The sequence below is a fragment of the Myodes glareolus genome, chromosome 2, assembly GCF_982192425.1.
Source record: "Myodes glareolus chromosome 2, mMyoGla1.1, whole genome shotgun sequence".
NCBI lineage: Eukaryota > Metazoa > Chordata > Mammalia > Rodentia > Cricetidae > Myodes > Myodes glareolus.
Window position 1 is genome coordinate 78,678,697 of NC_142027.1, and position 24,758 is coordinate 78,703,454.

The 24,758-nt window shown below is 45.9% G+C and overlaps 1 protein-coding gene across 1 annotated transcript; it reads right to left on the reverse strand.

Annotated features, from left to right (window-relative positions):
• Positions 1-2,444: 2,444 nt before the first annotated feature.
• On the reverse strand, positions 2,445-21,423 carry LOC125413195 (nmrA-like family domain-containing protein 1). Its single transcript, XM_048454392.3, is given in 6 exon segments — positions 2,445-3,500; positions 12,711-12,901; positions 13,712-13,958; positions 16,145-16,211; positions 16,213-16,366; positions 21,276-21,423. Coding segments are annotated over 6 exon segments (969 nt in total). The 5' UTR covers positions 21,406-21,423; the 3' UTR covers positions 2,445-3,320.
• Between the last annotated feature and the right edge of the window lie 3,335 nt (positions 21,424-24,758).

Below are 24,758 nucleotides of genomic sequence, written 5' to 3' on the forward strand. Positions count from 1 at the left end.
CCACACATGCACTCCTCCCCAACCGATGCTAAAACACGGACTGCAGAATTGAATGCAGGGTAATGGCTGAGAGAATGATGATTATAATGGATGCGTTAATGAGCGAATCAGAGGGATCACTCAGTCTTGAAGCAAAGCCTGAACTGTAGAGGTGTTTAATGTTTTGCTACAGTTCAGGTCTTGGTCATTTGAGGCAGGGCCTCACGCTGTAGCCCAGGTTTGACTGGAACCTGCTATGTAACTCAGACTAGTCTTGAACTCTAGGCCGGCCATCCACTTGAATGTTGAGATTACAGGTGTGTGTCCCTATGTTTGGCTGAATTTATGCTTGTTGAATACAACATTCTCTAGAGAGTTCTATATAATTTTTTTGTTTTGTTTTTTTGTTTGTTTTTTTTAAATTTATTATGTATACAATGTTCTGTCTGCACTTATGCCTGCATGCCAGAAGAGGGCACCAGATCTCATAGATGGTTGTGAGCCACCATGTGGTTGCTGGGAATTGAACTCAGGACCTCTGGAAGAGCAGCCAGTGCTCTTAACCTCTGAGCCATCTCTCCAGTCCTTTGTTTCTGTTTTTTGAGACATGGTTTCTCTGTAGCTTTGAAGCTTGTCCTAGAACTAGCTCTTGTAGACCAAGCTGTCCTCTAACTAGCCAGGCGGTGGTGGCACACGCCTTTAATCCCAGTATTTGTGGAGGCAGAGGCAGGCAGATCTCTGAGTTCGAAACCAGCGTGGTCTACAGAGTAAATTTCAGGATGGCCAGGGCTACACAGAGAAACCTTGCCTCAAAAAAAGAAAACAAACAAAAAAACGAAACTTGTGCCCTTTAACAACTATTTCTACCCCCAAGGAATATATTGTGTAGAGCCACTCAGTTGAATTCATTAGTCTATGTATGTTTTCTGTATACAAGGGTATGCATTTTAAATAAAACACCAGAGATTGCAAAACTCCTGAACGCTCTCCTGCCACACTGCTACTGGTGAAATAGGGGGCGGGAAGTGTCCTGGGCGCCATGAAGGCTTTCCTGCCTCAGATGTGCACAGCCACACCAAGCCAGTGGCCTCCAGGTTCCGTCTCTCAAACCTGAAGAATGACAGCGACAGTGATTAAGAACACTGGCTGCTCTTCCAGAGATCCTGAGTTCAATTCCTAGCAACCGCATGGTGACGCACAACCATCTATAGTGGGATCTAATGCCCTCTTCTGGTATAAAGGCATAGATGCAGGTAGAGCACTAATATATTGGAAATAAATCTTAATAAAAAAAAAACGGAAGAACAAAAATTACAGAAAATGTGCTGGGCAGTGGTGGTGCACACCTTTAATCCCAGTCCTGGGGAAGCAGAGGCAAGTGGATCTCTGTGAGTTTGAGGCCAGCCTGATGTGCAAAGAGAGTTCCAGGACAGCCAGAGCTACACAGAGAACTGTCTCGGAAAACCAAAGAAGAAAAAAGAAAGGAAGGAAAGAAAGTGGAAGAGTGAGTATAGATTTCTGCTAGGATTATATTTAGGATCTTAAGAGAAAGAAAGCTCATGAAGAGGAGGAGTGAGGTGCCCATTTAGGTGCTAGTCGAGGGCTTTCTATAGGACTCACAGCAGAAGCTAGGCAAGCATTGGGATATGGTTGACCCTTCCAACTGACCTGCCTGCAAGGTGTCCAGGTGCCTCTTGGTTTGGGTCAAATCTTCACTTATTCTCAGTGCTCATTTAGGTTGTTTCAAAGGCAGGAAAAAGAAGGACAAACCCGGTGAGAAGCCACAGTTCCCTCCTGACATTGTTGGCCTCTGACCAAGACATGTCTGACCAAGGACATGTCAGGCTTCTAACCAAAAACAAGAATTGGGGACTGAGAGATGACTCGGCAGGCAAGGGTGACCCCAACCCTGCCCACTGAGTTTGATCCCTGGAGCACACAGAAAGGTGGAAGGAAGGGACCCACTGCACAGCTGCCCTCCAGCCTCCACATGTTCTGTGGCACGTACATCCACACCCACACTCACTGATAATAATAAACAAATAGACTTTCAGGCTACCTGCACTGAAACTGCGCAGCCAGTTTCCTGCTTGCTAGTCTGACCACCAGCATAAAGCTTTGCGTGTGATCTTCAACCACCTGCTCATGTTATAGCTGCTTGTGAAGGGTAAAAAGTTCAAGCTCACTTCCCGGTTTTGAAAACCCTCCAATCCCCGAGCGCACTCAAGCTTGGGACTTGAAATCCCACCAATCCCCACCCTGGAAAACTCTACCCCTCCCCCAAGAAGCCCTGTTTAAGCCTGCCTCCTGCTCAGTTCTCGGCTGCTCCTTTCCCAAGCAGAGGCAGCCACCCTCTTGTGTCTTTCCCAATAAATGTCTTGTATGAGGTCTGTTATGCTGTGTGACTTCATGATATTCCTTGGCTCCCAGCTGTGAGGATATCTTTCCCTTCAGAGCCGTAACACTTACATTTTGGAAAAATTTTTATTGGGGCATAAGTATATGCAATGGTATATTCACAATTTGTCATTTCAAGCATACAATTCATTGGCCGTAACTGCATTGACAATATAGTGTAGCTGTGGCCTCTGTTGTCCACACCTTTTCACCACCTTTAATAGAAACCCTGTAACCACTGAGCAGTGGCTCACTCCCTCCTTGCCCCTCTCATAAACCTTTTCTTTATCGGTTAAGTTGCCCATCTAGGTATTCCTCATAATTGGAATCATTCAATATTTATCTTGCTGTCTGACTTTTTTTTCAGTTCAATATTTTCAAAGCTCAGCATGTTGTAGTATACATTAGTACTTCATTCCTTTTTAGGGTCAAATACTATTTCACTATACATTAAAACATTATGCTTGTCTATCTATCCATCTTTTGATGGTCACTTAGGTTGTTTTTGATTTGCTGAAAGTTTTGAGATACACCTGAGAAAACAGCTGCTAGGGAAATTTCAAAAGGGAATCCCTCATTCAGAAGAAAGCTAAGTGGCCTCCCACCTATAGTAAGGGAGATCCTCTGAGTTCATCACACGAGCCTTTTTGAGACAAATTGGATCTTGGAGAGAAAGATCTGGAGAAGGCAATGTATTCCAGGACTTCTCAATTTACCAAGCAGCTCTAACACCATTAATTACTAGCTGGAAGGTTTGAAGAGAATCAAACTGCTGTGTTGGATCCCAGGGCAGTGTATCCCCCAGAAAGAAGGCAGAGGGAACCCTCGGGTGGTGCAGATATTTGCCTCCCCAGCCTAGCTGCTCTGTAAAGGGGAGTGTTGTGTCGCAAGGACAGCATGACCTGAGAGACAGGAAGCCATGCCACCTCAACAGCTGAGGCGCTTCACAAGTCTTTAAAGGCTCCCTGGTTGTCTGAGATGAACTGGCTGAAGCTTCTGGTTTTGGGGTTTAGACGGTGGGTAAGCTTGATGTCACGGTTGGGCTTCATATGATAGAAACGAAACATGTTGGCCAATTCGTCCGCTCCAGGGAATCCCAGCTTCTCATAAGCTTCTGGGGTGATCTTTTAAGAAGAAGGAAGAAAGCAGTAAATATTATGGTTTGCAATAGTTGTACGTATTCATCTCAGTATTGATGCAGGCCCTCATTCTTAGCTCCAAAATTTAAGGACCTCTGAAGTACCTCTCACATCGTTTGTCAGGAAGCTGACTGATGAGCTGATTGGATGGTAAATTCTGATCCAAACTGTGTGAAACTCTATATAGTCTTTAAGTGTGGTACTCAGTGGAAATAGTTATTGATGTATTTGATCAGTGTTTGATCACAGGTTCCGTGGTGGTGTTACACCCATGTGCCAGCTGACGATGCTGAAGGCACAGCTGTCTTAGGTCCAGGCATCTGGATAAGGTAAATCTGAGCATCTTCAGAATGATCCCTCTACGTCTCTTCTGGATTGCCTGAGCAGGCCCCGGGATGGTCTGCCCTCCCGGCTACATGGGCGTTACCCCCCATCACACCGACTCTTTACTCGGTGATATCCCATCCATTTCCCCCTTCATGGCTAGAGATCTGGATTTTTTTTCCCCCTTCAATCATTCTAGCCCATGCCAGAACCATGGAGGCCCAGCAACAATGGAGCATATCCCTTGCTTACTGAGATGCCTTCTGTCCCTGACTCCTGCCTGACACTAAATAGATGCCTAACTGCCTCTATTGAAGAAATGGGTATCATCTTAATATCTGATGAATATCATCTGTCCTCCCTGCAGAGATGAACTGTGGCCTTACAGTTCCAGTTGGGTTTTATTCCATTTAAACAATTTGCATGTATGTATGTATGTACGTGTGTGTATACATACATTATATATATATGTATGTATGTATACACACACACATATGAATGCATGTGCAACATCAGTGTGGGAGTGAGAGAACAAGCTGCCAGAGTCAGCTCTCTCCCGCCACCTGAGAATCCAGGGGATCAAACTCAGGTCATGGGGTTGTTCTCGGCGCCCTCCCCTGCAGAGCAGTCTCATAGGTCATGGGGTTGTTCTCAGCGCCTTCCCCTGCAGAGCCATCTCATAGGTCATGGGGTTGTTCTTGGCGCCCTCCCCTATAGAGCCATCTCATAGGTCATGGGGTTGTTCTCAGCACCCTCCCCTACAGAGCCATCTTATTGGCCCTTCACTCACTTGTTCTTAGGAAAATAAATGTGAGGCTGGGCAGTGGTGGTGTTCACTGTTAATCCCAGCACTTGGGAGGCAGGTGAATCTCTGTGAGTTTGAGACCAGCCTGGTCTACAGACAGAGTTCCAGGGTAGCCAGGGTTGTTACACAGAGAAACCTTGTCTCTAAAAACAGAAAAGAAATGTGTGTGAGAAATAAAAATGCATGGACAACCACAATTGTGTGGCTTCTGTGTCCTGAGAGGCCTGTGCTTGTCTCTTGGTGTGTACCTCGACCCGGCAATAAGCTTCCTCCACATTCAAAGCAAATCGATAGAGTCATGATTATTGCATGGCATTTTTAATAATGAAAGTCCCCGTTCTAGCTCTTGGAGGACCACTGTGATGCTGAGGCAAGTCTGTGTTACAGAGTGAGTCCCAGGCCAGCTTGTCTCAAAGAAATAAAAATCAGGAAAGGGGAAAAGAAAGAAGATGCAGGAGCAACAGAACAATAAAAACATATTATCATATTAATATATTTGAAGAAGTTTAGCAAAATAGAGAAGTGTTCATAACATTGGATGAAATGGCACTGAACGCTGTTTTACGTACTGGGAGGCTGAGCAGACAGGTCTCTGTGAGTTCAAGGTGTGGTAGCAAACACCTTTGAGCCCAGCACTGGGGAGGCAGAGACAGAGGGATCTCTGTGAGTTCAAGGACAGCCTGGTCTACAGAGTTATTCCAGGACAAAGATATATACAGAGAACCTGTCTCAAAAAGCCAAAAGTTAAAAGAAAAAATAAAAGAAATAGAGGTTAAAATAAAGCTGCATAAAGATGAAAAATATACAGAGAATCTTGATACTGTGTATTATTATGCTCTCTTTGAATTGTTTGAATGCTAAGGAAGGAGCAACAGCTGCTAAAAGATATTTGCTTATAAATGCTTCTTAATTACTCCAAGATAGATATTTTGAAAATACCTTGGCTTCAAAATTGAAGTCAAAAGGTATGCTACTTTGGAGAAGAGATTTTGTTTTTGTTTCCACAGAAAATGAGAGGTTATGGATTCATTCTGAGCTAAGAAAAATCAGATTTGATCAAGGAAGACCACCCGAGAAATCTCCTCTAGGAACAGATGGCCTGGATGTCTGAATTCTACACCCAGAATAGATTCAAGACTGCTGCCTGAGATGATCAAGACTCACAGGATACTCCAGCCAGAACTTGATTATAACTCTAAATTTTCTTTAGGTCCCCATAAGATCATCAGCGCCCTCAACCAGCTGGAAGTAGCCTTGAATTCTACGCCCACATTCCCAAAAAATGGACTATGGATATTTTCCTTTTTTTAAAAAAAAAAAAAGAAGAAGAAGGGGAAGTGGTGCGGGAGAATTGTCTGTATTCTGTCAATCATGTTTTTTAATAAAACGCTGATTGGCCAGGCAGGAAGTATAGGTGGGTCAACCAGACAGGAAGTAGAGGTGGGGCGATGAGAACAGGGATATTCTGGGAAGCAGGAAGCTTCCTCTGCCTTTCCTGCCAAGACCACCGAAGAAGCAACATGTGAGCTGACAGCTGAAAAAGGTACCAAGCCATATGGCTAACATAGATCAGAATAATGGGTTAAGATAAGTTATAAGAACTAATAAGTAGCCTGACCTAGTGGGCCAATTAGCTTTATAACTTATAGTAAGAGATCTCTGTGTGATTGATTTTCTCTGGGACTTGCTGGTTGTGGGGTATTGGGCGGGACAGAAACCCCAACAAGCCGGCCCTCATGTTACATATGGTTTTACATATACTGGAAAAGGATTGGGATAAGCCAGCAGATCTTACTTGTTATTGCTCAGAGATTAAGCTGGATGGGTTTTATTATCTTTTTCCTTCTTTTTGTCTTTTGTTTGTGTTTTTGAGATAGGGTTTCTCTGTGTAACAGCTCTGACTGTTTTGGAACTTTCTTTGTAGACCAGACTGGCTTCAAACTCACAGAGATCTGCCTGCCTCTGCCTCTTGAGTGCTGGGATCAAAGGCAGGCACCAGCACTGCCTGGCTATTTTCTTTTTCATAATTGCTTCAGCCACTGTAATAACCATTTGATATTTGTGAAATTAGAAAGACAAGGGCTAAAGAGATGGCTCAGTGGTTAAAAATGGATACTGCTCTTGAGAAAACCTGAGGCTGGTTCTCAGCCTTCACAGTGAGCCGTCCTTCTGTCTTCCCACAAATACACGACACACACACATAAACAAAAATGTTGAAAGAAACATATTTTTAATTAGAAAAATGTTTAAAACTTTGAGTTTGGAAACAGAATAATATTTGTTAGGAGCATGGAACTCTGTCTCTTTAAGTCACACTGTCGTCTTGTATCTATGACAACTAACAAATCTCATAAAATAGGGATCTGTTCCTGCAGATTTTTAAAGATTTTTGAGATCTGTTCTCTTGCAACTCACTTTCTGAGGGATCCATGTTTCCCCAAGGGTTGGACAGACAGTTCAGGCAGCTCTGAACAATTAGTGAGAGCATGGTAGACTTTGCTTACCCTGAATAAATTGGGAGGGCTGGAGCGCCACCTTGTGGCCAGATGCATCCTTCTCAAAATCAACATAATGCCTAAATGTTTTGCTAACTAAGGGCAAATGTGGTCTTGTCTTCAGGACAGACTTAGTAGTAACTATCAAGACAGACCGGTATTAACCATCCTGTAAAACAGATAAATGTTCCAAGAACATCCAGGGACCAGGTATCCGTCTAAAATGCTAGGAAGATCTGGAGCCACCGAAAACTGTGTTTACTAAGCCCCATAAGAATGAATATACCACACATTCTTTTACCCATTTTCTCTACCCATATACCCCTTTTCTCTGTCTTCTCCGTTTACGGGTTAGACCATCAAGACAAAAAGAAAACAAGACCCAGTGTGAACATCCCAGGAGACAGACCACTGGGAAATATATTTATGGACAAGACCCTGCAAGATGTCTCAGGAACCTACCTTTGAGGGGAAGACTGCCTTCCTAAGCTTCGAAGAACTTAGCTTCCTCTATGAAATTTCTTGTGGTTTCAGAGATACCTACTTCAAAGATACAGTTGTTCTGTTTGTTTTGGTTTTGTTTCTTTGTCTGTTTTTCAAGACAGGGTTTCTCTGTGTAGCCTTGGCAGTTCTGGAACACACTCTGTGAACCAGGCTGACCTTGAACTCACAGATCACCTGCCCTTGGCTCCTGATTGTTGGGATTAAAGGTGTGTGCCACCACCACACCTTGCTGAAGATAACAGATGTTTTATGTCTTGATTGACACCCTATCATGGTTTTCCAGAATTTAAAAAAAAACAAAAAAAAATTATTAGTGTTCTCACAATTCTAACACCCAAAGTAAATTGGAAGTTCAAACAGCTAACACCCCTCCCTGTGAGTGGCTGGCCAGGGTGACCGTGTGTGTGTGTGTGTGTGTGTGTGTGTGTGTGTGTGTGTGTGTGTTAAAGCCCCTATGCAACCCCCCTGTCCAAATGATTCACTATACCAAGAGCTGATGCACACAAGAAGATACCTTCCATTTCTGAGGGGAATGCGGATATTCAAGAACTGGGGTCAGTAAACTTTATTTTTTTTTATGTTTTGTTTTGCTTTTCAAGACAAGGTTTCTCTGTGTAGTCCTGACTGTCCCGGAATTTGTTCTGTAAGTCTGGCTGACCTTGAACTCACAGAGATCGGACTGCTTCTGCCTCCCAAATGCTGGGATTAAAGTCGTGGGCCACCACTGCCTGGCTTCAGTAAACTCTCTTTTGGGGTGGGATGTGGAGAAACGGTCTCACCCTACAGCTCAGGTTGCAACTCACAAAAATCTTCCTCTACCCACATCCCACGGGCTGGCATTACAGGTGTATGAGCCACCATGCCGGCGTGGTTAGTTTAACTGTCTAGAATCACCCAGGAAGTTCATCAACTTTCAATTAGTGATGGATTGTCTGGATTAGCTTGCCCTGTGGGCGTGCCCCTGAAGGATTACTTTAACTGGGTCGATTTAGAAGGCTCACCCTAAAAGAAGGAAGGCAGCCATTTCATTGACTGGGTCCTGCACAGAATGAAAAGAAAAAAAAAAAAAAGCTGGGCACTAACTTGCGTGAGTTAATTTGTTACTCTCTGCTGTTGATTGTGGATAGAATGTGACCAGCTGCTTGGAGTTCCCGCCCCTGTGACTTCCCAGCAAGGCTGGGCTGTAACTTGGAGCTGTGAGCCGAATAAGCCCTTGGCCCCCCGTAGGTTGCTTTTGTCAGAGCATTTTTACCACAGCAGCAGAATACAAGACACCCAGAATAGATCAACTTTCTCTTCGAGGGCCGCACATAAATACTCAAGGCTTTGGCGGGCCGTATATTTTCTGTCGCATATATCTGGCTCGGTCACTGTACCATCTGAAAAGTCTCTTCCGTCCCCCACCCCATCAACACCTGTGTGGAGAAATGGTACCAAGCCTCCCCCACTTGTCTGTAAAGCGCTGTCCTTGCCACACTTCTGACCAGACACCTCATCTGGGACTCATTGTTAGTACTCAGGCATCTGTACTGGTCTGACCCTGAGGCATGCGTCCCCAGCTGGAGCCACTAAGGGCACCTCCTTTGCACATCTGCGTTCCCTTTTAAAAGCCCCCCCCACCCCCACCCCCGTCTCTTTCTCCCCGTCTGTCTCTCTTCTGCCCCTCCGGTCCCCGGAGGCTGATCTCCCCTCCCCCCTTTTCCCATTCACTTTTCCCCAGTTTAAAAAAAAAAAAAAAAATCTGCACCTGAGCTCTGTCACATGACATCTTCCTCGCGCGCTACTTTTTTTATTACAACAACCATGGCACTGCCGGTTACGAAGGGCTCACTAAGCGTCCTCAAGAGTCTCTTCAAACCCCTTCCTTTTTAAAATTTATTTTATCTACTTCCAGTTTTGGGAGCATGGGGGTGGGGTGGGGAAAGGGGAGAGGGAGAGAGAGAAGGGAGAAGGGGAGGATTGGGGAGAACTTGGGGGAGTGGGATGATTGATATGGAGGAAGGGTGGATATGGGAGCAGGAAAGGAGGTAGTTAAAGGAGCCATTTTAGGGTTGGCAAGCGGCTTGGCTCTAGAGGGGTTCCCAGGTCCAAGGAGATGTCCGCTGCTAGGTCCTTGGGCAGCAGAGGAGAGGGTGCATGATCTGGCTTTGTCCCATAGCCACACTGATGAATATCTTGCATATCACCATAGAACCTTCATCCGGTGATGGATGGAGATAGAGACAGAGACCCAATTTGGAGCACTGGACTGAGCTCCCAAGGTCCAGATGAAGAGCAGAAGGAGGGAGAAGATGAGTAAGGAAGTCAGGACTGCGTGGGGTTGGTCCACCCACTGAGACAGTGTGCCTGTTCTAATGGGAGCTCACCAAATCCAGCTGGACTGGGACTGAATGAGCATGTGATCAAACCCGACTCTCTGAATATGGCTGACAATGAGGGCTGACTGAGAAGCCTATGATAATGGCACTGGGATTTGATTCTACTGCATGGACTGGCTGTTTGGGATCCTATTCTATTTGGATGCACACCTTCCTAGACCTGGATGGAGAGGGGAGGGCCTTGAACTTCCCACAGGGCAGGGTACCCTGCCTTCTCCTAGGACTGGAGAGGGAGGGGGAAGAGTGGGAGAGAAGTGAGAGGAGGGGAGGAGGTGGAAATTTGTAATAATAAAAATAAAATAAAACAATAATAATAAAAAAGATTTATTTTAGTATGGATCTGTATGTATGTGCTCATGTGTGTGTTTGAGGGTACCCAAGAAGGAAGGAAGGGAATGGCAGGTCCCCCCAGAGCTGGAGCCTGTGGAATAATCTCTCAGTACACTGTGTGAATATATGTCGTTAGGGTTGGTTTAATAAAGAGCTTACTGGCTAGTAGCCGAATAGGATAAAGTTATTGGATAAACTTATTATATAACTGGATAAAGTTATTCAGTTGGGAAGCCAAACTGAAAGTGATGGATGAAGAAGGGTGGGGCCAGAGGAGCCGCCAGCCAGAGAGAGAACAAGTTGAACACACAAAATCGGATCGAAGTGAAACCCACGAGCCTGGGGGCAGCACACAGATGAATAGAAATGGTTAACTTGTCAGAGCTAGTTACTGACAGGTCTGAGCTATCGCCCAAGCATTTGTAATTAATATTAAGACTCTGGATGGCTATTTGGGAAATGGCTGCCTACATTGTAGTTACAGGTGATTGTGAGCCTCCCATTGTGAATACTAGGAGACACACTCCAGCTCTCCCGAAGAACAGCAGCAAGACGCTGACCACTGAGTCACCCCTGCGGCCCTGGAACCCATTCTTTACATGAAATGTGCTCTTGGCCCCCACAGAATAGTCTGGACAACACGATTAGGCACCTGGAGGGATGATCATTGTGCCACTATGTGTCCCAACATCGTCACACTCATTGCCCTATAAATTCCTCCACGTTAGCACTGGGCACACAGGACTTGATGCTGCCCTACTGTGTGCTGATCACCAAGGTAGACTCTAACTATATCCTGTCTCATTTTCACCAAAGCACTCTGAGGTGGGCACCATAGTGCCGATATACAAGTGAGGAAGCCGAAGCTGAGAGACTGAAATGCGTTATGTTCCCGGCCCCCACCTGCACCCGCTTCTCCCATCTGCAGTGACAGCCAGTGAGGGTTGCTGGAACAGCGCAGGTGAGAAAGTTGCACCTTGGTCTTCGGATTCTAAACCCCTTCCACACAACAGCACTTTCGTGTACGTCGTAACAAGCCCATGAATCTAAAGCCGGAGAAATAAAGCCATACAGACGTGAAGGTCTGTTAGCGTAGCTCTCTCTCCACTGTCTTCTGACAATACAGCCTGGGTTCACCCCCTAAAACCCATCAATGAATGTATACATCAGTAAGGTGTTAGCTGAGGTGGCCTCCTGTGGTCACACTGATCACCAAAGACTTCGCCTTTGGAGCCAGCCGTCATGCCAACACGAGGGAGTCTGAGACAGGATGTTTACTCCAAGTTTAAGGACCACCTGCACCTACTTAAACCCTGTCTTGGGCCCATGAGGTGACCCAGGAAGAAAAGGCTCTCGCCACCAAGCCTGACAACCTGAGCTTAACCTGTGGGCCACATGTGGTAGAAGGTGAGCACTCGCGGCAGAATAACCCTGCTGTACACTGTAAGCACGGACTGCTCTCATTGGTTAGTAAAGAACTGGCTGGCTGGTGGCTAGGCAGGATTTGTGGGGCAGAGAGAATCCGGGGAGGAAAAAGGACAGAAGTCAGGGAGATGCAGGCTAGACACAGAGGAAACAGGATGTGTCCAAAATGAAGTCATGAGCCATGAGCCACGTGGCAGCAAGTAAATAAGTAGAAATGGGTTAATTTAAGTTATAAGAGCTAGTTAGAAACAAGTCTAAGCTATTGACCAAGCATTTATCATTCATAATTTTTTCTTTTTCTATTTTTCTTTCTTTTTTTTTTTGGTTTTTGGTTTTTGAAGCCAGAGTTTCTCTGTGTAACTTTGTTCCTGTCCTGGAACTTGCTCTATAGACCAGGCTGGCCTTGAACTCACAGAGATCCACCTGCCTCTGCCTCCCAAGTGCTGGGATTAAAGGTGTGCGCCATCACTGCCCGGCAAACATTTATACTTAATATTAAGTCTCTGTGTTATTTGGGAGCAGGCTGGCAGGACAGAACTAACAGGCAGTCCTGACAAAAACTCCACCTACAAGAACCGACTTCTGGGGGCCAGAGAGATGGTAGAGTGGTTAAGAGCACTGGTTGCTCTTCCAATAGAACCTAGGTTCAATTCCCAGCACCCACGTGGCAGCTCAGAGCTGCCGTAACTGCAGTTTCTGAGAAGCCAACATCTTCACACGAACATACATGCAGGTAAAACATGAAAGCACATGAAATAAGAATAAGTTATTAAAAAGAAAAAGAACTGACTTCTACGGGTTGTCCTCTGACATCCACACACACAATATGGCATGTGTATGAGCACACACACAATAAAATAAATAGATAAATAAATAAATAAATTTTTAAAAGAAAAAGGAAGCAACCCCTGTCTCAAACAACACAAGGACGTACCTTTGCATCTCGGATGTCCTTCCCCAGAATTCTGGACAAAGTGTCAGCGTACTGCTGTATTGTTAGGGCCTCTGCACTGAGGCCCACAGCCTTGCCGACAAACTCCTCTGGAGAAGCGAAAATGCTAGAAACAACAGCTCCAACGTCGGCGACGGAGATCCCGTCCATTGGCACATCCCCCATAGGCAGTGCTAGTTTCAAAAAAACAAATGAAAAATAAATCATAGTATCACACCCTCAGCAGGTCCTCCAGCCAGAGCTAGTCACTTCATCAACTCTAACCCCATAAACTAGAGGTGTGACAAGCAGGGGCCATGGGAAGAGGTCACTGCGGGGAGCAGAGCTAAGAAGGTCATAGAACCATGAAGGTCACAGGATCATGAAGGTCACAGAACCATGCAGTCACTAGTTCTCACAAAGTTGTAACAAGCTGGGGTTCCTTTGGGAATGTCAGCTATTCCCATCACAGGGACACCCAGTGCTGCAGCCTGAATATTTGGGATCCTGTAGGGAAGTGGCCATTACCTCTTCGCCCAGGGCTCCTCTAAGCCACAGATTATAAGATCTATGCAGTCCGTGCTGGAGCAGGCTGGGGACCCATCTCCTGAGACTACCTCTGAGGATGGGATCTTGTTCTCGCCTGCTGCCGAAGAGCAGTGAGGACTCTTAGTGTCCATCTTGTTCAGCCTTTCCAGGAGACACGAGGAAGCTGAGGCTTGCGGACAGAGTTAACTACACACACAGGGAGTGTCAGCATGGTGGGCTGAAAAGATCACGTCACCTGTGTGCTTCCCGCCAGGTCCAGTCTCAGTCCCTGGGGGCATGACTGCCATGGGCAGGTCTAGGGCAGCTCAGTGGCCCTCTAAACAGGTCACACAGAGCCAAGAGCACCAGTGTGTCCACTGGAGAGGATCAGGAAAGGGAATGGGGGGAAAACAGGAGACAAGGGAAGAGGCAGGCGGCCAGATGTCGGTGTACCTTCACGGCAACCTGGCATTTACCTAAGGTATAGGAGCCATCAGGGCTTTTCACCGGCTTCCACATGGTGAGGAAGTTTTCAAAGTAAGCTGCCAGGCGGATGCTGGTCATGGGAACGCCAATGGACCAGAAATACTCCTCCACTTCCCCCTTCCCGTCGAAGTGCAGCACCTTCAGCTTGCCCCCGCTCAACCGATCCACGTTCTCCAAACCGCTGTACACCACGTGTTTCAGGCCCAGGCGCTTGGCGATATCTGCCACCAGCTTCCCCTGAGGGGCAAAATTCAAGCCTTTGCACTCAAATGTAATTTATTTTTTTTTCTGGTGTCTGCACACCAGTTGGACTTTGTGGGCCAAGTGGAGGGACACATACACACATAAATGTCTATTTTCTCACTCCCCCCGCCACGCCTGGCTTATGGATTCTCTGTTTTGTTTTGAGTTCTAAATTTCCAGCTCTCCCTACCCTCCTCCCTTCCCCTTCCTCCCTCCCTCTCTCCCTCACTATTGCAATCTCACCTTTACCTATAAAATCTCCCATAGCAGTCGGGAAAAGTGAAGCTAAGAAATGACAAGCAACCTCAGGTTCAGGTTGTGTGTGTGTGTGTGTGTGTGTGTGTGTGTGTGTGTGTGAGTAGGTGGGTGGGTGTCTGCACATATGTATGTGTGAGTGAATGTCAGAATTAGAATTCAAGAAATATATCAGGCAGTGATGGCGCACGCCTTTAATCTCAGCACTCAGGAGGCAGAGGCAGGTGGATCTCTGAGTTTGAGCCCAGACTGATCTACAGAGTGAATTCCAGGACAGCCAGGGCTACATAGAGAAAAACCCTGCCTTGAAAAAAAATAATAAATAAAAATAAAAAAGTAAAGAAGAATTCAAGAAATACTTTTAAGGGGCAAGCAGGGAAACTGGATCTGGTGGTACAGCCCTGAAATCCCAACTCCTTGGGTGCCTGTGGCAGGACAATCATAAATCAAAATCTCAAAATAAAAAGTTAAAAAAAAGAAAGTCGAGGATGGAGTTCAGTGACAAAGCACATGCACACTCCCTCCCAGAGCATAACACTAGGGCATCCCAAAGTTAATCCAGTGAACATTAAGTGGCAAGAGCAATTCAGTAACCATTTCTCTGCCCTGTCTCTGTTTTTCCGAATTTTGTCATTTCGGAATGACAGCTGAGCTGTCCATACAGAATGTTTCTGACAGTAAGGATGTAGCGTTGTCTCCTCTCCTCTTGTGTACACACGACCTGCACATAGAGCTCTCTTCCGCTACAGTGCAAAGGCTCAGTCCCTTTACCCTCATCCACTGCCGTGGCTGGGGTGTGATCTCTGCTCAGTGTCTGCTCAGTGGGATGATCTGAGTCACGACACACGTTTCCGGTGCACGCACTTCCCACACAGTTGAGTCACGGCACACGTTTCCGGTGCACGCACTTCCCACACAGTTGGGTCACGGCACACGTTTCCGGCGCATGCACTTCCCACACAGTTGAGTCACGGCACACGTTTCCGGTGCACGCACTTCCCACACAATCCTCTCCCTGGAGCCTTTACTCGATTCCCCTGCTTGCTAATTACGTTTTCTTTGTACCCTTCACCAACTCATCCCCATAGTCTCTTATTGAAGTATAAATACATTTCATATATATTTATAAATGTTTTCTTTTATGGTCATGTTTTATCTTCCCATTTGCTGTCAAAGTAACCTCGGTATGGGACATCCCTGCCCTCCACTTACAAACTGTAATAAGTGGAGGATTTAATGACTGGCTCTATGAAGCAGTACAGTGGTATATTATTTGTGTTTTAATAAATAAAGCTTGTCTGAAGATCAGCAAAGCAGCCAGACCAGTCAGCCATGCAGACCAGGCAGTGGTGGCACACACCTTTATTCCCAGCAGCTGCACTAGTTAGCCTTAGAGGCTGGGCAGTGGTGGCGCAGGTCTTTAATCCCAGCACTCGGGAGGCAGAGGCAGGCGAATCTCAGTGAGTTTGAGGCCAACCTGGTCTACAAGAGCTAGTTCCAGGACAGTCTCCAAAGCTACAGAGAAACCCTGTCTCGAAAAACCAAAATAATAATAAATAAAAAAAAATTTAAAAAGTGGGATGAGACAGGAACTCACTCTCTTTCAGTCTGAAGATTTCAGTGGTTGACTGCTTTTCTTTTCTGATCTTCAAGTTGAACCCCAATATCTGTCTCTGGGTTTTTATTATTCGTGCTACAAAGCAGTTCTCCTCAAATACCCCAAGTCTTCAGCTTTCAACAGGTGCCATATAACATTACATTTACCAGCCTTCAGCGAGTACCTAACATGCACATATTTCCTAAGTGCCAAGGGGATGTTGCGAAGTGAGGTTTGCTTTGGGGTCCAAACTGAGACTAGCACAGACAAAGTAGGTGGGGGAAGAAGAAGGGCCTTAAAAGGGAAAGAAGGATGCTTCAGCTCCCACCTGACAAACTTCCTTCTCTTTGCTGAGGTGGTCCCAGAAGCTGGTCACCACAAAGGCTCCATGGGCCCACAGACGCAGCGTCATCCAGGTCGCACCTGACCACCTCGGCGCCAAGGTCCCGAAACGCTAGGGCGTTTTTCTGAGTCACATTCCTGGTCAGCGCTCTCACTGCAAAGTGTTTGTTCTCCAGAATGGCCCTGGCCACAGAGCCACCCTGAGCCCCTGCAAGGTCAGAGAAGAAGAAGCACAAGGTCAGAAAGAAGCACACAAATAAAAATGCTCGCTAGAAGAGTCAGAAGATCCCAGCGGCACGTGGAGCTATTACTGAAGGACCCCCTTCTGTAGGTACCACGAGGAACTTTAGGCATCCCATGGTTTTCAAATTATCCAGGCCATAAGAGGGAGAGGGACAGGAGAGGCTGGAGGAAAAAGAACAAGTCATGTGGTGAGGTACAGACTCCAGTTAAACAATTAAACACGATTATGCAGGCATAGATACTATAGATTGGGTTTTGTTTTGTTTTGTTTTTTTGGTTTTTAGTTCCCACACTTTGAATGATTTTCTCTCTCTCTCTCTCTCTCTCTCTCTCTCTCTCTCTCTCTCTTTCTCTAGTTATATTTATTTATGTCTATTCAGCTTTTTCCAGTGCTGAGGATTAACCCAGGGCTTCAGATATGCTTAGCAAATGCTTTTCTACTGAGCCGCGTCTCTCCAAGCTTAGTCTATATTCATAAAACATTTTCAAAACTTTCATAAGGTTTACCCTTTGCTGTTGCTTTGCCATCCGTGGTCATTTGTAATAGGATCTTCTAATCATCTAATCTGTTTTGCGATATGGTTTCTCTGTCCTAGAACTCACTCTGTAGACCAGGCTGGCCTCAAACTCACAGAGATCTGCCTGCCTCTGCCTCCTGAGTGCTAGATTAAAGGTGTGCGCTAGCGCTGCCCAGCAGCCTCTTACAATCTCATTCGTTGATCCTTAGGACGAGTTGCTATGTTCCTGCATTCTTTGTAGAAAGAGTCTAGCCTTGAATTTACTAAATGCTGGGGCATAGGCAAGCGCCACTACGCCTGACTTATAAAACTGTTCTCAGCTGTCTTTTTGTGGGACCTACCTGATGTATCACTGATCTGACCCTAGACAAAAAACTACCATTTCACAGGCTTGGTGACCAGTAGCAAATTGGTTAGGGGTGAATGAATAGGTAGCCCCAATTTACCAGATGTTTGAAAGAAACCTCCCCATGGAAATTAAAACTAAAATAAATCAATAAAAAGAAAACAGAATCAGCAAAGGGGAGGGAATAGTTGAGGGGAGAAACACCCAAGGTGGGAGAATTTGCATCCCAAATATATCTAGGCTGTGGTGTAGTTTATTGGTAGAATATTCAAGTCTCAGCATCAGCAGGGTGTGGTAACACACACCTGAAATACCAGTACTAGGAAGGTAGAGAAAAGAGGGTCTGGAGCTCAAGATTAGCTTTGATACATTGTGAGTTCAAGGCTACTCTGGACTACCCTGCTGGACAACAACAAAATAAGTAAGTAAATAAATACAAAATTCCCAAGGAAACAAACAAGCTGAACTTGGTGACACTGGCCTTAATCCCAGCATGAATTACTCAGCGGGGAGCTGAGACAAGAGTATTGCTAAAAACCCAAAATCAGCCTGGGCACAGTGATTGTTAGGCCATTGTAGCAAGATCTTCTGGGGGGGGTGGGGGGAAGCTGGGTGTTGCCTGTCCTTAATCCCAGCACTTGAAAGGCAGAAACAGGTTGAGTTTAAGGCAAGCCTGGTCTACAAAGCTAGTCCCCGTGACAGGCAGGGACATCTCTGGACTGGTTGTCCAGGTTCTATAAGAAAGCAGACTGAACTAGGCATGGGAAGCAAGCCAGTAAGCAGCACCCCTCCATGGCCTCTGCATCAGCTCCTGCCTCCAGGTTCCTATGCTGCGTTCCTGTCCTGCCTGCCTCCAATGATGAACACTAAGCCAGATAAACCCTGTCCTCTCAAGTTGTTTTTGGTCATGGTGTTTCATCACAGCAATGGTAACCCCAACTAAGCATGCACTAAAAGCCCTGGGTTCAGTTTCCAGCACCACATAAAACCGGGAATGGAAAGCTCCCGTCTGTAATCCCAGCACTAGCAACATCGAAACAGGAGAGAGACTCCGTGTAACATCATCTTTACACAGTTCAGGTCAGCTGGGCTGCAAGAGATCATGTCTCAGAAACATATGCACATGGGGGAAGGTGGAAAGTGTTTTCGGGAAGAATCTCTGAAAACTTAAGTGTATTGTAATAGGAATAAAGTTGAAAGTCGGGCGTGGTGGTGCACACCTGCGTGACTCAGCACTCAGAACGCAGTCACAGGAGGTCAGAAGTTCGTGCCGCCTCAGCCACATTGCAAGTCTGAGGCTAGTATAGACTGTGAGACCCTATCTCAAAAAAAAAAACTTTCTAAAGAGACAGCCAATGCCTATGCCCCAGCATTTGGAGCGGGTGAGAGAGACAGACAGAGGAATAGGAAATAAAAAAGAAAGGTAAAGAGACTGAGCCCAGAGGAATTTCAGAATGAAAGTGTGGAAATTTTTTTTAGGAAAGAATTCCTCAGGGTCCAAGGATACTGACTGAGTTTCCAGAACTCAGGAACAAATTAAATCTCTTAAACACAGTCTCTCCAGTGGTGGCGCACGTATGCCTTTAGTCCCAGCACTTGAGAGGCAGAGGCAGGCGGATCTCTGTGAGTTTGAGGCCAGCCTGATCTATAGAGTGAGTTTCAGGATCGCCAGGGCTACACAGAGAAACCCTGTCTTGGAAAACCACCTTCCGCCCCCTCCCCCAAAAATAAACAAATAAACAAAAAAACTACATCTGATTTCTTTCTCTCTCTCTTTGGTTTAATTGGTGTTCTGCTTTTGCTTTCATTGAGATAGGGTTTGGTTTACTGTAACCCATGGTGTCCTTGAACTTCTGCCTCTGCCTTCCAAATGCTGGGGTGTCTGGAGCATGTTACCAAAACACCCAATGGATTTTCTTCTCTTTCTTTCTTTCTTTCTTTCTTTCTTTCTTTCTTTCTTTCTTTCTTTCTTTCTTCCTTCCTTCCTTTCTTTCTTTCTTTCTTTCTTTCTTTCTTTCTTTAAAATATTTCTTATGGTTTATTTAACTTTATTTTATGTGTGTTGGTGTGACTGTGTCAGATCCCCTGAAACTGGATCTTCAGACAGTTGTGAGCTGCCATGTGGGTGCTGGGATTGAACCCAGGTCCTCTGGAAGGGCAGTCAAGTGCTCTTAACTGCTGAGCCATCTCTCTAGCCCCCTCTGTCTTTCTCTCTCTCTTTCTTCCTTCCTTCCTTCCTTCCTTCCTTCCTTCCTTCCTTCCTTCCTTTCTTTTTTTGTGGGATGACTTTGTTTTAAACAAGTTTATTTAAAAACCAGAATGATTTGAGAGGAGAAGAGTAATGTACCACTGGACAGTGGTGGCACACACTTTTAATCCCAAAGGCGGGCAGATCACTAATAGTTCCAGGCCAGCCTGGTCTACAGAACCAGTTCCAGGGCAGCCAGAGCAACACAAAGCAACCCTGTCTCAAAGACCAAAAACCAAACCAAAACAACAAAAAATTTCTTCAATGGGACAAGATTTGTGTGTTATAAAAGCAGTGGGAACAGAATAACAGCTGGAACATAGAAGCAAGCTGAAGAAGAATGGCGCCCACTCAGGACCAGCACCTCCCGCAGCAGGAGGAGCAGAACAAATTTGAGAGATTTCAGCGGACCAGAACCCACAGGCACTGGTCCACCCCGCGAAGATTCCCAGAGTTCTTGGCCTACCAGAATCCTTCCTGGACTCCCCAGGAAACTTATGTCAATTCCTCTGCTCAAAACTTCTGTCTTTTCAGGAAAAACAATCTCACCATACCCGGCTTTTGTGTTTGCACTCTGTTGTAGACTAGGCTGACCTTGAATTTACAGAGGGGCCTGCCTCACAAGTGCTGGGATTAAAGGTTTGTGCACCTCAAAAGGCACCAGTCCCTTTTTCTTTTCTTTTTCCTTTGTTTTCTTTCCTTTAGGCGCATCAGTAACTTGCCTCCCTGGCCATGTGGAGCTTGTTTTCCAGTGTGGAAAGACAGGAAAGACGGGTCAGGTAGGGAAGGGTCCAGATGGTGACTTGGCTAGAACAAAATCTCATGTTTCAAATGAAGGTCTGGAAACACCCCCTGGAGACCCTGGTATCTGTGAGGGAGAAAACAGAGTGACAGGAAAGATCTTTCTAGGCTGGGGGAGCAGGTGCATAGGCTCTAAAGGGATGTGCATTTGAAAAACAGCAAGGAAAGCCAGCAGAATGGCTCCGTGGCTTGCTGCACAACGTACACAATCCTCTCGTGCACACACACACACACACACACACGCACACACACACACTGTACTACAATAAACATTTTAAAGGAAAAAGGCAAGCAGCAAGGAAAGCCAGTGTACTCTCATGGGGGTGGGAGGTTTTTGGAGGACATGAACCAAGACCGTACTTTCCTTGGAGTGAGACACCATACACTGACATTTTTCAAAGGGATCATTAAGAGGCTGGGAGTCTACACTGATTAAGAGGTCTACACTGATTTGACTAACAATTTGCAAAGATGGCTCAAGCTGTTGGGGCAGAGTGGAGAGTGGTTAGTTAAAAGGCACAGGCTTCTCACCGCCACCTCGCGTCACCTGAGTGCTCGCCAGGATTGCACGGTCCCTGCTCCCCGCTTGCTTCTGCAGCTTATCAGACAATGAGCGGGAAAGGAGATCAGATTCAAAAGAGACTTGTGCCAAGAAGTTAGCTGGTGATGTGGGGGGGGGGGGGGGACGACGGGACATATCGTCAGCTATCTTTAACTTTCTAAGACAGTTTGTTTTTTACAAAGTAAGTCAAGTTAACCTGCTCACATCAAAACCACTAAGTACAAGATGTGGTTCGGTTAACTCCTAAGGGCTGTTGGTTTTGCTCACCCTCTGGGCTTCCAAAGCTAAAACCGGGAAGTCAGAAAAATGAGCAAAGTTAGCATGCATTCTTTGCCAGGGCTACACAGAGGAGCCCTGTCTCCAAAAACAAAAACAAAACAACAACTATATATATATTACCTGTTGCTCCAAATACTGCGATTATTTTCCTGTTGGCCATGTTCCCAGGCAAAGAACGAGGTGACGGACAGCAGCCGAGCTGGCCAGCAGAGACAAACCGGGAAATGCTGCTTCTCTCCTGGCGCGACATTTATAAGCAGGTAGGAGCACCACGCCCCTGTGGAGTGCCCCTCCCTTGGAAGCGTTCTTGTTTCCACTAACTCCTTCACTCACTGTGTCTCTGCCGTTTTCCAGTGATGATTCATGTGGAACAGGGTGGTGGTGGCTATCCCATGCCCAAGAAAGAGATCTGCACACATATAACTGATTGGCCTGTTTGTTCTGAGCTAATGTTCCTGCCCGGCTAGAACCTGAAGGAATGCCTTCTGACCCAGCTGTCAGAAAGTGCCCGAGTCTAGATGCCCAGGGAGGTCATAACCAGGCAGACAAGCAAGAGCTGTAGTAACTGAGGTACAGACATCAGTAGTTTCCCAAGAGTGACCACCACCTGCTGAGGGTGGGATGGTTGCTCTCAAAGAGGAAAGCGCTGTGAGGGCAATTTCTCTAAGATGGGTGGTCAATTTCTCTAAGATGGGTGGTCAATTTCTCTAAGATGGGTGGTGATACTTGGTTTGTGATCTAACAAATAAAACTTGCCTGAAGATCAGTGGTGCGGGAGAATTATCTGTATTCTGTCAATCATATTTTAATAAAACGCTGATTGGCCAGGCAGGCAGTATAGGCGGGAAAGCCAGACAGGAAGTAGGGGTGGAGCAAAGAGACTGGGAGTATTCTGGAAGCAGAAGCTCTCTCTCAGCCATTCCTGTCCAGACCACCGAAGAGGCAACATGTAAGCTGTCACACTGAGAAAGGTACTGAGCCCATGTGGCTAACGTAGATAAGAATAATGGGGTAACATAAGTTATAAGAGCTAATAAGTAGCCAGAGCTAAGGGCCAATCAGTTTATAACCTTATGGAGTCCTGTGTGTAATTTCTCTTTGGGATTTGCCGGCTGTTGGGGTACCGGGCGGGACGGAAACCCCAACAAGCTGGCCTTCGTGTTACAGATCAGAGTGCAGAGCTAAGCTCCTAGTTAGTCAAAGAGGCCGGGCAGTGGTGGCACACACTTTTAATCCCAGCACTAGGGAGACAGGGGCAGATGGATCTCTGTTGAGTTCAAGACAGCCCTGGGTTCCATGAGATTGAATCTGTCTAAAAGAGAAAGAGAGCCAAGTTGTGGTGGCTGGCATCTTTAATTCCAGCACTAGGGAGGTGGAGATAGGAAATGATATGGCTGGATAGGGGGAGAAATATAAGGAAGGAGGAGACAGGAGCTCAGGATTCAGTCTGAGAACTTGTAGAGACGGGATACCCCATTCGGTCTGAGGATTTTGTAGCGCTAAGAACTAGTAGCTGGCTGCTCTGTTTCTTTGATCTTCCAGCTTTCGCCCCTAATATATGACTCCGGGTTTTATTATTAAGACCAATTAGAAATCGCATCACAAAGATATCAGCCTGCTGCCTTTTCTTATCATCCTTTGAATAAAGCTCACCCTAGACTTGATTGATCTCCCCAGCTGCCGTCAGGGGAGAAGCTAGCTATTCTGTGCTTCTCCCACGCTATTGCTTCTCACAAGCGATACAGTGAATTACAGGTCCTAGTGGTCTGCATCTAGTGAAGGGGCTACTCTATTAAAAAAAAAAAATTGCAAGGGCTGGGGAGCTGCCTCAGGCAGTAGGAGCACCAGCACCTGGAGACTCTGACTCAAAACAAACAAAACCACCAACACCAACAAAACCCCTGCCATCCAGGGAAAGACTAAGAGAAGCTGAGCCCCTAGGGAGAGGCACAAAGGCCAGACTGGGACGTTTGGGAAGGGTTGGAGGCAGGCATCGCTAGAGGGGGCCTGAAGAGGATGGTAGTGCCACTTTCTTCTGAGCGGCCCAACAATAAATAACGAGTTTTCTGTTCCTGTGAGACTCTTCAGCCAGCCTTAAGGGATGACCCCTGTGTAGCCTCTCTCCCTCCCTTCTAAGGTCTCCCTGGTAACTGCCGCTTACTTGACTCCTTCGAATTCCTCAATTTTCTTTGTGGAACTTGCTATGTAGACCAGACTGGCTTTGAACTCACAGAAACCTGTTTCTGCTTCCTGGATGGCTGGGATTAAAGGTGTGAGCCACCTTGTCCAAAAGTTAAGTTATTTTGAGACAAGGACTCATGGCCCAAGCTGGCTACATAGTTGAAAAGATTTAAATTAAAAATGGACATTTGAAGGAATAGTTTTTTAAAATATTAAAATTTTAAGACCATTAGATTTTTTAAAAGAGATTTTATTATAAACTGGGTGGCGGTGGTGGCACACCCCTTTAGTCCCAGCATTCAGAAGGCAGAGGCAGGCAGATCTCTGAGTTTGAGGCCAGTCTGGTCTATAGAGTGGGTTCCAGGACAGGCTCCAAAGCTACACAGAGAAACCCTGTCTCAAAAAAAAAAATTTATTATAATGTCTTTAATAATATATACTCTTGGTAAATAGACAAATAAAAGGCTAAAAAGTGCCAGAGCTATAAGAACCAAACACTAACCACCAGAGACTGAGATATCCCTACTTTACGAAGCAGCAGGATGATGCTGCAGGATGATGGCCTAAGCAGTCCAGCAAAGGGTGTCTCCTTACCTAAGGTCTATTCAGGCTAACAGAGACTGTTTGAAGCATGTATGTCTAACTTCCTTGTTTTTGCTAACATTGTTAAACTGTAGTTATTTTGGCAAACTAAGTCATACAAGAAATTGCTATGCTCTATAATGAATAATACCATATAAATATCAGGAAAATAAAGTTGCCAATCTCCCTGTGGACTGTATTCATGAAAAGAGCTTCAATTCAGAAGCTATTATTTTTATTATAACCTGTTAAAGATGATTAAGATATGAAAGCTAGGGCTGGAGGGATGGCTCAGAGGTTAAGAGCACTACTGCTCTTTCACAAGTTCTGAGTTCAATTCCCAGAAACCACATGGTGGCTCACAACCATCTGTAATGAGATCTGGTGCCCTCTTCTGGCCTGCAGACAGAACACTGTATGTACATAATAAATCTTTAAAAAAAAAAAACTTAATAGATAATGGTCCTCAAAGATGTCTGAATATGGCATTTAAGATATTTAAGCTTACTAGGACAGACACAGAGACCCCAGTTCCTAAAAGTGACCTCCTAGGTCTCCAAGAAGGTAATGGACACGATGCTGACTGTACCTGGATTGTGGGTAACAGTGAAATTTGGGCATGACTGCCCTAATGCCTTACCTGTCACCAGGACAGGACCTGGCCAGACTGTGGACAAGCAGGACACTGGAAACCCGACTGCCCCTTTGCCTAGATGAAGTAAGGTCAGTCTCCCATGTTCCTCCTCCACAGGAAAGCTTCTCATCTTCTGGGCTTGGTAGCTAGAGACTGGTGCTGCGCTGGTACCTCTGCCCCAAAATGAAACTATGGAGACCACAGGA